This window comes from Struthio camelus, chromosome 11, assembly GCF_040807025.1.
Source record: "Struthio camelus isolate bStrCam1 chromosome 11, bStrCam1.hap1, whole genome shotgun sequence".
Lineage (NCBI taxonomy): Eukaryota > Metazoa > Chordata > Aves > Struthioniformes > Struthionidae > Struthio > Struthio camelus.
The window spans coordinates 10936980-10952558 of NC_090952.1; the positions used below are offsets into that span (position 1 = coordinate 10936980).

At 35.4% G+C, this 15579-nt stretch overlaps 1 protein-coding gene across 6 annotated transcripts in view; it reads right to left on the bottom strand.

Moving 5' to 3' along the window:
- Positions 1 to 4193: 4193 nt before the first annotated feature.
- STAG2 (STAG2 cohesin complex component) overlaps positions 4194 to 15579 on the bottom strand; it is an 83127-nt gene continuing 71741 nt past the window's right edge. For 4 of the 6 annotated variants that reach the window (XM_068956738.1, XM_068956740.1, XM_068956739.1 and 1 more), the window contains exons 27-34: positions 13516 to 13664; positions 12783 to 12911; positions 12216 to 12421; positions 11583 to 11772; positions 11382 to 11495; positions 9453 to 9579; positions 9012 to 9089; positions 4194 to 6108 (exon numbers count right to left, since the gene is read on the bottom strand). In XM_068956738.1, the coding sequence (XP_068812839.1) occupies positions 6085 to 6108; positions 9012 to 9089; positions 9453 to 9579; positions 11382 to 11495; positions 11583 to 11772; positions 12216 to 12421; positions 12783 to 12911; positions 13516 to 13664 (1017 nt within the window). In that variant the 3' untranslated portion in view covers positions 4194 to 6084. Of the gene's footprint in view, positions 6109 to 6211; positions 7657 to 9011; positions 9090 to 9452; positions 9580 to 11381; positions 11496 to 11582; positions 11773 to 12215; positions 12422 to 12782; positions 12912 to 13515; positions 13665 to 15579 lie in introns of those variants that run through there. The other 2 variants (XM_068956744.1, XM_068956743.1) reach the window with 2 other exon arrangements.

Here is a 15579-nt window from a genome sequence, read left to right on the forward strand (position 1 = left end):
ATAGTGGAACGCAAACTCCTAAGGACAGAATTTCAGCTATTTCACAGCTTTTTGTCAGGTCTACAAACCCAACCAAGGTGAGCTAGAGAACTGTGCAAGTTAAAAGTCATTCTGAAATAGAAGATGAAGTGTTGCAAGGCAAGTAAAAAAAAAAAAAAAAAACTTTGTAATGAAAGCCACTTAAAATAGAACATCTGTTCCCTTTAGCCTCATACTCACTTCAAACAAGCTGCTTTCACCAAGAACAAGCCATTGAATTGAGCAAGAGAAAAAAAACAAAAAACACACCACCGTTCCTATAAAAGGAAAACTAGGGATAGTTCGAATAGGCAGACTTCTGCAGTTTTGAGTATTTACGCAGGATGCCCTTAAACTATAAGCCATCAGTACCTCCAACAGAAAGAAAATGACAAGATAGTTTATTCTACTGACAAAGCCACTTCCCTAACCCATACTATGTTTCATAAAGCATTTCAATTCCTGGCTGTAATGGAAGACTTAAGGAAAAGAAAATCGCAGAAGTTGAAACTACTTTTCAAGATGCAAGATTATAAACCAGCAACAGAAATAATGGAGAGACAGGTTTTGTCAGTTGATACATAAGAAGAACTGTGCAAAAGACAACTCAGGATTTTAAGATGAAAAATACAAAGAGTAGTCTAAATGTAAGATGTGCCACATCTTTAAGTGCTTTTGCGCGTGATGCGAAAAACAAGTGGATGTGGTTTGTTTTTTTCTTATAGTGGAGTTCAACAGTCTAAAAAGAAGTAAACGGAATATAAACCCTGTGAAAAGAGTGTGTTAATAAGAGATCTGTGTGTACGTCACTCAAGAACTGTGGTTTAACTGCTATTTAAAAAGCAACAGCAAAATGCATGGCTTCCTGGAATGGCCATATGGTGTGGTAAATAACGAGAGCTTTCACATGGAGATGCCAACACAGTACTCCAATTTTGAAGCGCTCTGTAGAATACTCTGGCCGAGTGCAAGATCAGCAAGTTGAGATGAAGCCTCCATCATACATATACCATAGCCCTGAGCCAACCAAAATTAACCACTAACTGGATTAACTATGGCACAGTATTTGCATCAATTCCCAAGAAAGCTACTGTCTTACGATACCTGTTGACAGATGTTACAGGCATTTTTGAGAGAAAGGAACATGGAAAAAGGTTAAACTTAAGGTGAAACATACTGAATGACCATTCTAGATAGCGCTATTAAAATCTAGCTCATAACCCTTCAAAAGATATGCCCTACTCTAACGGAAAGCCAGGTTAAGTAATGACCATTCTCCACACAAACATGCTATCCCTACTCAAATTATGACAAACAAATTGTAATAGTATTAGTATCCAGCACAGAGCTTCCCCAAAGGCACTTGTAAAGAATGGAAATAAATGGGGTATTCTTACTCAGGAGAGCGTACTAGAAATGTCTACAATCTACCAAGTTTGGCAACAGCAACGAATGGTTTCATCGATCTGACCTGTCATTACCCACCTCAGCACGCTAGAAATTGTTTTCATCAGCAGATGAATTAATGACTCAATTTCTCCAAACCCTTTCATTTTATAATGTGGATTTTTTTTTTTTTTTTTTTTTTTTTTTAAATAAAGCAAGGTCCAATTCTGGGCTCCCTTCCTTATCTGAGATGCTCTAGTTCCAGCTGCAGATTTATCATTTTGACTTTTCGCCCCTTTCTTGGGAAATTATGCTAGCATTATCTTTCTAAAGTTTTGTCTTATAGTTTTTTTTTTTTTTTGGCCAGCTTTTCTAAAAATACATAATTCTAAGCTGTCGTTGGCCAAACACAGAAATTTTCTTTTTAAAATTTCTAAGTTTCTTTTAGACAAATATAGCTAATATAAGCATAACATGATGTACTTTCCTCCTTTTTCAATCTTAAAAAAAAAAAAAAACACACACAACTCTGAGAAGCTCTAGCACAAGTTACACAATCACTTTGGGGGAAACAATGATTACATTACAAAGAACCATACATAGTCTCTAGAACGACCTAAGTTTTACGTGTTCTTCTGTGACACAGCTACCAAAATACTTTTTGTTGACTTAAAAAGCTTTGGATTAGTTTTTGGGCATAGGTATAATTTTTTACCTCTGTACTCCCACTATGATTTACGTTTATAGAATTTGGCAGCGTAGCTACAAAAAACCCACAACAAAATACATTAAACTTCTAGTGAGAAGGCATTCATTTATGCCCATACCTGTAATGACTAGAGCGGTTAAAAGTTTATTTAAAAACATGAAAACCAAGAGATTTAATCAAAACACAACCGCATTCAGGAAAGCTTGTCAACATGACAACAGGATACAGAAAAAGGTGAAAACAATGTGATAGGCACAACTGAATTTGATTTGCCACTTCCTTATATAAACTACTAGAGAATAATATTGTCCTACATTACCTTATTTTCCAAATATGTCATTTCCCTCATCCAAAGGCACAACCCTTGCATGCCAATAAATAACAGAAATTAAACTCTCTCAGTACTAGAGATCACTTAAGATTATGAACAATGAGGGAATGACATAAGCTGTATTTCAGTATCATAAACTGAAAATTAAACTAAAGCAGTCAAAACAGTTAAGCAGGAACCAGTACATTTTTAAGGAATTAATCAGTATCTATGAAGAACATATTGATAGTTTTGGCAAATGCTTCAAAGAATGAACAAGTTCCTGGCACCCATCAGGCTATTTAAAAATAAACAGATAAATAAAAATCAAGAAGCTATAGGTTGAAAAGCAGCAAATCTTCTCAAAAAAAGTACCACCTTGAAATTCCATGCTAGGACAAATGTCTGTGTAAATCCCCTGAAAATCAGAGAAGAGTAAAACTTCGAAGTGGCAATTCTTTAGTTTAACTGAGATTAGAATAGATGGGAATTTAAGGACCCTAACAAGCTATATCAATCAGCAACACATCATCTGAAGGGGAACGCTCCCCCTCCCCAAGAAAAACGAACAAAAAAAACAGACAACAGCAATCACCAGCTTCTTACATATTGTCTTTGGTTGTTTAATTTCAGGAAATACTTTTTACAGAATATGCAAAGACTATTCCCTTTGAATCTCATTAAATATCAATACTTCCTGTGTGGCCTCTTTGGTAAATTAGAGGACAGTCTTCACTTTCTCTGTAGTGCTTGTTATTTTCTATATTTTTGATCACGTAACTTTTCCCCAAAAAAAAAAAAAAGTCTTCTTTCTTTTACAAGCATCTGTACCAAACCTGTATCACTGAGACAGATTTCACATTGAGTAGTGAAGGTATTTTTCTTGAGTTATAAATATAGAGCCTACTAAAACTTTTGAGCTTCGTAGCAGGATTTAGAGATAGGATACATTTGTAATGAGAAAATAAAATAAAAAACAAAATTCAGAGCCACATTAGCGGGGATGAGAAAGTATGCATCTGTTAGATTTTTAAATGACTCCTTTATAATGACTGGTAACCAAAAGGAGACATTTTCAACACACATCCAGACTGGGGGCGGGAGGGAATTGCTTAGGATTTTTTTTTTCCCCCTCATTTTCTTGCTATCTTACCCATTTAGGCTTAAAAAGTTTATTTTATCAGGTGTATGCTAAATGAAAGTAGTATGCACATTCAGTGAATCAAACAGCCCAATTTGATTATATGCAACACTTCCAATATCTGAATCAAAAGCACTCTGAATAACATATCAAGATAAAAGTTAAGAGGGAAAAGAAACCAACAGAAAGGCTACTGACACACCTTTTAAAAAACGGAACACAAAAAATAATTAACCATTGATTTCTTGCCATGTAAAAGTTCTACACAAATTTTAAAAATTTTATTTGTAGGTACTAGCCTCTTGAAAAATCTCGCTCTGTATTTACACTGCTAATTCTTTTAACAAGTTTATCTCAAATTAAAGCATATTTAAAACAATCATGATTGCATAACTTTTCTACTTTAAATTATTAACCCAATTAGTGCTTTATTCACATTTTAAAAACTTGTACAATTTATTACAAATATAAAACAGTGCAGTTTTCCATACATTATCCCAACTCTGAGACAAACACTTAAAAGACATGGAAAAGATTTTGATTTCTATAAACATAACATTTGCATTACTCACTCCCCTTTCTTCACTGACCTCCCTTACCCCCGATTTAAAAAGATCAAACATACAACATACTGTAGGTTTATTTTTATTCAAAAAGTTACTGTCTCAAGACATAAATACAAATCAGAAAACAGTACAATTAGGACAATAGAATGTGGAGGACAACAGGTTAAGGTAAATATATAAAACATTTTTAGCTGGTTGAAAACAAAGCTGTAAGAACTGCTTTCACAAAGAAACACTCCTTCAAGAGTAAGAAAAAATCAACTTAAGTTTAAAATCATATATACAGTCCTCTCAGCAGTTCTATTAAATGCAGTGGTGTGAAAAACAATATAGGCAGTACTTTTAGACATGAGAGTATTTATTTATGTAAAATGAGTTAGGCAGATCTAGTTTCGAGTTTGTTGTTACCCCATGACTTAGTAAAATAATTATATTTTATCATGATCCTTTAGATAATCTATGGTTTTTGGCTACCACAGCCGAATGTTTAATTTCTGAGTCTAAAAACAGGAAGTCTTTTTGTATTCACCCATTTGGGGAGATCCTTGTATTGCAAGCATATTAAGGCATGGAATGATTAAAATAATATACCTCGAGAACTGAGAGACAACTGACAAAAAATATACATATGTAATATAAGTTAATATTTCCTTTAAAATGATGTCTAGCTGCCTAAGCCTTGCAAAATGAGTTGATGTCAAAATTGGCATAGATCCAACTTTCTGTTTTAGACCAATTTAATTTATTTGTGAATGGACACAAAATGAAGTTTAAAGCTTAGCTTTCAAAGAATATTATGGGTTGTTTATGAATTTCTATTATCCAATCTAATTTACATACAGAGGAAATGTACTGTAACCTGTTAGAAGTATCTTTAACCTGAAGACTGCTTGCAAAGACAGATAGATAAAACAATATAAAATACAAATTTAAAAATCATTTTTAAAGCATGAATTCTCATGCTCTTCTATTTTTAAACATTGTTAAACTTTCAATATATTTCTGAAACCTCATAATTTTAAGTTGGAATTTAAAAGTAAGAAAAAACTAAACAAACTGCGCAATTATAAAATCAGCACCAATTTATATATATATATAATTTTATTTAAAATTTAGATCCCTATTCCCACACTCTAATAAGCTGTATAATTTTTGTTTAGAATTTTTCTGCAAACATACTACAATAAGCTTCTTTTATTTGGAGACAAAATACAGTGGCACTACTGGAAGGAATTTCACAACATTACATTTTTCTTAAAGGACAAGCAAACTTTCAGGGTTGGTAATGGGCAAGCATGGCTGATCTGTTACTTTCTGGAGTTCATATTTTCTGGACCTTTTTGAGAAGGCTAGCATGAAGCTTTTGGAAAAAAAAAGAACATTTTAGATGAAAAAGCTGTTGAAATTCTGCTTTTAGGTTTTTTTTTTTTTCCCCCATGATTAATTAAAACAAAGCTTCTGTTGATGCAGTTTGCATTTAACTTAAAATATTGACACTCTTCTGGTTCTATCACTGTAAGAAAAATCAATCCATCTATTATTTCAGTTCATGGATGTAAACAGCAGTCCAGCAGAGCTCATGATTATTTAGGATAGCCAACAAATGTATAAAGAGAGGGGCTCAAATCTGTACCAAATACCTCTCAGACTGATTAAAACTAAGAGGGAATACTTCTTATGATCCGGAATAAATTGATAGCACATAAATAAAATATTGATTTTTTTCCAACAAAAAAAGTGTAGCTTATCCTCAAATTGTTTACTTGTCCTTTACATTTCTTTTTTTCAGGCAAACAAAACTGCCCCTTCAATGCACTTGATCTTGAAAGTATGTCATTCTCCTTAGAGAAAAATCTGTTCAGAATTTCACTGTATCTACCACAATTTTGTATTGAAAAACTTCCTCTTCCACTTAGAAAATGACTTCACCACTGATTTATTTGCTGCTCTGGTATTAAAACATTGACACCCCAAGAACCTAAAAAAAAAGTTAGAAATGGTGTCAATTTGTAGTCTACTATACATTTAACCAAAACAAAGCAATTAGTACATGATAAGATTAAGACACTTCAAGATATGTTAAGGCATTATAAGTTTATTTTTCTTCCAAACCAAATTCACCACACTTACGATTTGTATTATAGTATGGGAAGGGCACCTCATTTATTAGAAAATGCTTCTCAACACTTGAGATTAAAACCAGATCCAGTACAAATGCAATAAAGACTATGTTTTACTTATTATTTTATATAGTGACTGCAAAATAATTTCCCATTAGTTCTTTGACAATGGCAATTCTATAGACCTTAATCTGAAACCAAGTGTGCAGCGGGTAGCAGCTAAGCCTGGGCCAGAATACTCTGCACATTGCCTGCTGCTGTGTGGTTTAATAAAATCAGCAGGTCATCCCACAGCAGCTAGCCAGGAAACAAACTCAGTATTAAATAATTGTCTCTTTTAAGAGGAGAATGAAAAAAAATCAAAAAATAATCAGGTTAAACCAAAGCACTGTTCTTTGGGAGTCTATAAGATTAAGCGAAGAAAAAACTTGCCTGAAATGAAAAATGGGATTCCACTTCCTAAGTGGGAGCAAACCACATTTTCTATGCCAATGAAAGCAGGTATCATCACTGATATGCTAAAAGAGGAACATCAAGATCTTGCAAATGCCCTATCTTTCATAGGGCTATATAATCAAAAAGTGCCATACCAGTACATAAAAGACTTGAGTCTCCTGAATGCCAAGAAGTTATACCAGGCTGCTGTTCATTATTTATCTGCTTCCAAACCAATTTTCACTGATCTTGGTATAAAATTCACCTCAGATGCATCACACAGTATCGCGCACTAAGACATGAACTGCCTCAGGCGCCAGCAATAACCCGGACATATCACAAAATAAGAGGAGTACTAAAATTCTGAGTCTAAATCACGTACATCAGAATAAACTAAAAATTAGATTTATTAAGTCTAGCTCTATCAAAAACAAGTGCACCAACTCCAAGACTGATGGACCTCTGCAAGAAAACACATGAATAAAGCAAAGTAAATTGTGTTGAGGGACTTTTTTTGTGTTCATGAAACTATTTTTTACATTTAAAATACTGAGTGATAATTTCAGCTCTGCTTTAATACGGATTAACATTGTCTCTGAAACAATTAATCGATCTTCCCATTTAAATTCATTTAGATGGAGTTTATGCTAAAGAAGAGCTGTGTTCTGTGATGCAGCTGTTTTCTGCAGTCCTGGTTCCAGGATAAGCACCCTTGCTGTGTCCTGACTGAGAAGAAGGTTTGCTAGATGACGCCCCTTTGACCGTACCAACTTATTATGTGTTTGAGTGCACCATTGCTCCCTCCTTGCAGAGAAATAGTGCACAGCTTGTTCTCCTGGCACACAAAGGCAGGACACTGCTAGCACGTCTCTCACAACGGGCTCCAAAAGCTTGCAGAGCAATGCGACTGTAACCGGCTGCCATCATGTGGTGATACTCCCAAATTGCAGCTAAGGAGCGCCTAGCAAATCCTGGGCTCACATGAGATGATGGTAAAAAGAATGAGAAATAAAGTAATAGGAAAGAACGCTGGCTGACAGTAAACCTATTAAACTATTCTTAATTAATTGAGAAACTGAAAAGCTGCAAGGTTTCTGAAATCAATGAAATACACCTGCAGATGACCAAATTTTCATCACTGTAAGAATAAAAATGATCGGCATCATTTCATAGACCAATTAGTTAAAATTAAGAAAGGGAGGTGAACGACTATTTTAAAAACAGAAAGTCAGAAAACAGGAGATACACTCTTTATGTGTTACTTCAAAACTGAACGCACAAAAGCTAGATGTACAACCTAATCTTATTAATCATTACTAAAACAAATGCCTACTAGTACAAAATATATGGATCTGCATTTAAAATGGCACTTAAGGACTTCTTTCCCCCATAACAAGAAAAGCTTCGTGCTGTAATAATACTGTAAAAGCATATAACCGTTCTCCAATTTCCACCAAGCTGTCCAAGATGCCCAAGAAGCCTTGCTGTACTGTCCTTTGCTGGGCTGCTGCAGCTTATTTCCAGTGTAATTTTGTACCAGCTACACAAGGTCAAAAATGGCTGCATACATCATTACAAGTGGTTCAAGACAAAAGGGATCCCTCACGTAGATTTAAACTAAAGAGAATCTCAGAGACTGCAGATGATGTTATCAAGTCGGAAAAAAGGGCAACTGCAAGCAGAAACTACATGCTTCAGATGTTTGGACCTAGAGCTTTATACGGAAAGAAAAGAAATACCTCTCATCTCTATAAGCAGATATTCATATTGTCTGTTATCTATTTTCTCTATTACCTTACTTATGAACAAAACTTAACATGCCAAATAAAGAAAAAGCCCAAGATATTCCCTGGTAACAACAGAGTCGCTCAAATGAGCTCATCACAACCAGGAAACTTGCCTTTAATGTCATGCGTGTGCAATTTTTTCCCCCTTTTTGCTTTTTTAAAGCTGTTCCCTACCAACCTCTGCAGGGATCTTCACCATACTAGATGTGTTTTCTTCTCAGATTCAAAGACTTTTGATTTCCACATAGCTACGTATAAAGTATTAAGAACGAAAAAACCTATAAACTTGCAAAAATCTTGGTATGAGCATGGTAATTCTCTCCTCTCTACTTTGAGACTTCAAGAGCATTAACTACCTTAGAATTTATAAAACTAAATTATAGCTTGGAATATTTCATCAACAGGACCAATCTGTCAAAATAAAGAAATACTAAGGACAGTCTAAAAATTAAGTTCCTTCCACTTAAAATTTGAAGTAAGAGAGTATTGCAAACATAAGAATGATTCTACGTACGTTCCTCTTATAGATGTTAACCTACCGATTCATCCATGATTGAAGCAGGGTCAAAGAAATCTGGTTTTAGCTCTGTTCTTTCTCTCCTGTTCTTTGAGGGCGGCTAAAAAAAGCAAGCAAATAAATAGCCATTCAACATATTAACAGTAATTTTATAAAAAAATTTGCAGTTTTCACCTGTAATAGATTAAGTTCAATTCTCAAAAGTTAAGGGTTCATTGGGGATAACACTTCATATTTCATGTTATTATTACGGAAAGTGTTTTGTTTCTTGTATGGCAGTTTGAACAAATTGTATGTGCACACAGGTATGCGTGAACAAAGCGTGTGCACAGCTGCTTAAGAATGCAAGAGATCAATAGGAATTATTTCTTGTTTCAATGACAAGAAAACAATTGATTCACATGTTACTTTGAAAACAGAAAAATAAGCCCAGTATCCAGTAAGAGTCAAGCAAGTTTCTTACTAGGTCTATGTCCATGGTGTCAAAATCCATGCCTTCATTGAGATCTTCAATTCGCCCTTCTGATGACATCATTACATCTTCAACAATTGGCTCTTCATCATCCTCCATTAGACTTGTGCCACGTCGACTGAATTTGACAAGAAAAAGCAAATAAATCAAGGTAAGTTTTATCTGTATGTTTAAAAAGCTAACCCTTAATAAGGAACTACCAACACATGACAATTCCATCAAACAAAAGAAACTATTTTTAGTAATTGTAGTTTAAAAAACACACCACCTACAGCTACTACTATTTTAAAAAGCATTTAATCAGCTACAAAACACTAAGAGAAGAAGGAAGAATGACTAACAAAGATCCGTTTATGAAACTTTTGAGAGACTTCTCCAAGTAGATATACTGAAAGGTTGCAGGAATTGACAGACAGATTAGACCTACAGCTACTTCACAGATTTGCATGCACGTATTTAAGCTCAGGAGAGCGAGAACACGTGTTTGGCACCTAAAAAAAAATTTTTTTCCTGCCCTATGACAAGCCACAAAGCAACATCTTTAATATAAAGTAGCTGCATGAATTCTTTTTTCAAACATTCCTTTACGGTACTTTATCCCCCCCTGTCCTCATAGCTTTTAAATACAACATTAAGCCCATAAGAATAATAAGAAATCACTGTAATTATACTAATAGGTGACACTATATAAAAATCATGAAACTGTGTTACATGAAGTACTGGTGTTAAAGAATTAAAAACAAGTCAGGGAAAGACGTAAAGCTCCTCTTCTCACTATATGCCCAGGGTATTAACTCAAAACTTTTACCTTTCTTCTGTAGAACCACACAGGCATCCTATAAACAGAAGGCTTCTAAAACTAGCCTTCCTCTCCTCAGCTAAACTATATCCGAAACATAACTCCACTAGTGTACATGTCAAAATGCACACTCATTCAACCACAATGAAATAAGTGTCACTAAATTATGAATGTATGATCTCTGAAGGACAACGTTCTCTTAAGAAACATTGGCCTGTCTTCATCTTCATTTATAATTTGGAAGATTTCACAAGCTTTTTTTTTGTGTGTGTGTGTGTGTGTGTGTGTGTGTGTGTGTGTGTGTGTGTGTGTGTGTGTGTGTGTGTGTGTGTGTGTGTGTGTGTGTGTGGTTTTGAGTTGGAAAGATCTACAAAAGATTTGCATGATAATCAACATATGCAACTGGACTTCTGGTACTATAGTATTCCTTTCAATCTTAACGACAGTTCAGATCACACAAAACCCATGCTAATCACAGAAACGGATGATAATAGTTTCTTTAAAATACTTTTCTTTTTTTTTAAAAGAAAGCAGTTGAACCCTAAATATACAACTTTGAAGTCAGGAGGAGAAAGAAACAGTGGAATTGGATTTCTGAACACACTGACACACCTATCTGAAAGCACGTTTTTAATGTCCCGTTTCTAAAAAAGATTCTGCAGTTGAGAACTCTGTACACAATACATAAAGAAAATGTTTCACATGTTGCATTGATTATAAAAATCTGCCACAGATAGAGATAATAGTCAGTTTAGCAATATATTCAGTTCCCTTTAATATGAAGCTAACAACTAGTTGACACTTCCGGAATTTCAGTTCAAAACTAAACAAGAAACCAAACAGATCACAGGGATTATTCTATTCTGCTAAATGCATCCGCATGCACTTCTACCACCGCATTCCTGTCTGGATGTGCCCAAATTGCCAGTCAAAGGCATTAAGGCAATTCACATCCCTGCCTCACCCCTTCCCTACTGCCCTCCTCCTATCATAATTAGTGTAATTAAATGCTACTCAAAAACTAGAACGTGCACCCCTCTTAAGAGGTACAGGACTAACATTATATTTAAGAAACCTTCCCTTCTCTAAATCACCGAAAGAACATTTCGTTCTCAACTCACATAGCGTGTTGCAAGTTGGTTCTCAGCTTGACGTAGTTCATCGCTGCCCTCTCCTGTTGTTGTCGTGCGGCTTCTTCCTGTTGCCTTTGAGCCAACATCCACGTTACTTGCGTGCTTAAAAAGACCATTATTCTATTTTAAACATGAACTGTTTTTGTGTATGAACGCTAACACAAAGCGGATCTACTCATCTCTACCTACTTGTAATCGAGTGGAGCTTGGTGGTGTTCAGGCTGCATAGGATAGACACCCATGTAACTCTCTTCAGGTCGCAATCTCTTGGGCTCCCTCATTATTGTGGAAGTAAGCTGAGGTGTCTGCATCATGACTGGCGTGTGCATTGTCTGCTCCCTGTTCAGCCACATACTGTCACTACTGCTGCTTTCTTCAGCTGGAAGGAAGCACAGGATATCAGTAAGTCTTTTCAAATTAGTCAAAAATTAAATATTTAAATAAAACTTCATACATGTGCATCCTGCCTACTGAGAATCAATTTCTTCACTTTTTGATACGTATATTCTTAAACGTGCCCCAAAAGGCCTTAATATATCACTGCTGGCTAAAGTGTTTAAAATACCTCTGTGCTCTGCAACTTCAAAGTACCGTAGTGCTTTCATTTCCTTTTGTGCGTCAGAGTCGCATTATTCAGACTCCAAAGATGAATAGTTTTTCACTAAGACATGCGCATACAGAAGTTACGATGGTAAAACAAACAAACAAAAATGAACACACATTAAAGCATGCTAGTTCACTCACACTCACAAAAACAGGGATTGACAAGTGTAATTCCTGAATATCTACTCTGGTAAATTTTAAAACAGGAAAAGTCCTAACCTTCAGGTACTTTCCGTTTCCCTGTTGCTGGCTTTGTTTTCTTATTTCTTACTGTAGATCCTCGACTACTGATTCCACTAATGACTGACATCGTATCATCATCCCCACCAGCTAATAAAGAGTTTCTATAGGACATGAGAGGAAGCCACACATCTTCTCTTCGTAGAGACATCTGAAAGGTCATAAACTTCTCCAAGTAAACATACCTTTAAACGGAAAAAGTAATTAGAAAGCTGCAAGACACAGGTAACGAGATGTTCACATGTCAAGACATGCAACTACTTTTACACCCAAGGCTCTTCCCCATCTAGTTAACAAAGAGCTCTGACAACAGCAAATTCAAAATATGTTTTCTGTTCACCCACCGTAAAAACGAGAATAGCAAGGATTAATACAATCTACCCTTTGTGATTATCCTTGACTGACTTACCAGGTTAAAATTGTCTTATGTGCCAAAGATTTCATTTCAGGTGAATGCAATACCCATACGTACAGGTTTATTCAGGTGCATGCCTTCTATAATTATCATTACAAATAAAACATTAAGACTATTAAGAAAACACTTACACTGTTCTTTTGTCTTGTCTGAGAAGCTTTGAGGAGAATTCACTCAGGATATCAAGAAATGCCAAGTTTAATGGTGGATGGCTCTCACCTTGTGGATTAGGCTCCTTAAAGGCAAATTCTATGCCATCCCTTAAAGAGGAAAAAAAAAAAGGGGGGGGGGGAGAGAGAGAGAGAAGAGGGAAAAAATAAGTTAAAAAAGCAAAAGAAACTAAACAAAGTTGCCTAAGGCACATAAGAAAAGAAGAGTTCTAAGCACTGTGAGCTGCTGAAACTGAACAACTTTCTCCTATTTCAAGAAAGTAACTTAAGTTCTTAAATACTGCCATGTTCTTAAAAAGTCAACACTACTCATAATTTGAACCTGCATTCACTCCTTTTGTCATAAGGCTTCATAGTTCTCTGCACATAGCAAAAATAACGACGACCACTGATAATCAAGTGGATGAGCGACTACTGTTATGGACAAGACATTAATGCTTTTTCATGACAGCACCAACACTGCTATTATTTACAAGCTTCCACAGTGATGCTAAAGAATAGCACCATTATTCAACATCTGGTTTTAGTTCAGGGATAATGCAGTCAGCTCCTAATCTGTAAACAGGTCAAAACAGAGGTCCTTAGTACTGATGCATTTTCTATTAAGAAATTAATTTTGAAAGATAAAAAAAGATACTTGAATTGTGTTAGTCAAAAAAGTGTTTAGAAAAAGGAAAACAAAGCACACAATTACTTGTGTAACATAGCTATAGCTTCTCTTGTTTTCAATTGATCCAGTCCAAACGTTAAAGCAAAACGTCGAGCAAGTTCCTTTATGCCACTGAATGTCGGTGATGATCTGTCAAAATTATAACCATTTTCTTGAATCATTTCATTGAAAAGCTGTATAAAATGAAAAAAGAAGAATTTAATTTATTAAAAGATTATGCCAAATGTGGACAAAGCTAGGTAGAGTTAAGAGTTTCAAAATGAGTTTTATTGCTTAACTAGACAACCCCAAAAGACAAACATGGAGGTTTAAGAAAGTCGAAAGTCAAGGCTCCACTTGAAGGGTCAGAGTTTACCCCTGAAATGTCAAGCTTGTGTCCAACTGTAAATATGCTGGACAACAGCGGTTTCAGTGATTTCCTAAAAGAGCTGTGCTGGAATTGGGAATACTGAGAATTAATTCAACTCCCTGATCTGTACCCTAACAGAGAAGAAATAAATAAGGTAAATTCTCACATGGCCTTTTTGCTACAATTTGCAAAGACCAATTCAACTACTATTTTGCAATTCATCTTTTGTACCTTTTCCAAACAGAAATATAATGGAAAAAATCTAAAATGAAAGTGTTGCTTCAGGGAAGCTGCTGAAAACAATAGAAGCTTTGCCACTGAGGCTCAGACTGTTACTAGCCATCAATACCTGGCGAAGCTGAACATGCCATACTTGGTAAATTTTTTCTTTGATCAATCCTTTCACCATCCTACCGAATTTGACCGTAACTCTCTATCAACTTTTCTATTATCTTTTAATTTTGTCTGCTATACTTCCCCTAGATAACACAGAATATAATATACCAAAATTGGACTTACTGGGACTATGAACATTAACTTTTTATTAACGGTTTGGGCCAAAACACATCTAAGTGGTGTGTTGCCTTTTATGCTGGTACAGCTCACCGTAACTTCAGTACTCCCTTCATCAACTATCACTTTTAATATTTCCTCTCAGATTGGTTCCTTTTCTAAGAAGTTTCCCTAGAAAAACACTACTTTTCAATTTTAAATTTTGGTTTTTTATTACTTTTTTTTTTTTTTTTTTAAACACACAATATTAGGGTTCTTCAAGTTACTGTTCTTCTTGTCATATTAGGATTGTGTAACTGCCCTCTTATCACATGAGTAGCTGTACCTATTATGTCCACTTCCTCTGTCTGGCCTTCAAAATATAAAAATATAAAAATATAAAAGAGAGGTTGTTTATGGAACAGGAAAGAGTAGTAAGGAAAATGTTTTCTGATATGACAAAAAATTGCAAACTTGAAAAGTCAGCAAAAACCGTAAAAGGAGAAACTAGCATTTAGTTGCTTATTTCATGCTGCAGTGCCACCAGCTACTTAAAGTCATGCTGCTGTCAAAAGGAAAGGTCTCATCGTCCTCCCTTGTACTGGCAACAATAGTCATCAACCAGATCAGGGGCTTCATTAAGCTGAAAATTGTATTTTTCAGATTAGTCTTGACCAGATCAACATCTAGATCCACCACACAGATCTAGTCAGTCACTCTAGTGCAGACACCAAAGGCTGGGGAGAGGGGACAAACTGAGGAATATTGTTCCTTTCAACAGCAGCACAGATCTCTATTGGATTAAGTGGATTGCAGAGCTATGGCGTTATTGTTCTGATCCCTCACTCCTGTCAGATTCATGCAGGTGGCTTATGTGAGCAGATGACTCTGACCTCCACTGAATTCATCAGGTCTCCACACAAATAAGATCATTTACTGAAGAGTGCATTAAACTACGCTTTACTTTCAAAGATGGGTTAAGCACCTACCAAACATTAAGAAATACTGAATTACGAAAATTTGCCGTTACTTCTCAGAACAGGCACAGTAAGAAAAGCAGGAAATGCTTTCCTTTCTTTATCTGTTCAAGAATAAATAAGTTCATAACACACTTCTGAACATGCGGTTCAAACTACTGTCTTAGAATAAGAAAGTATCGCATGTTACCTCCATTTGATATTTATGGTCCTTCCCACACACTTTTCAGTAAGACAAAGTCTGAGAAGTACAGGAAGACTTTTAGCACT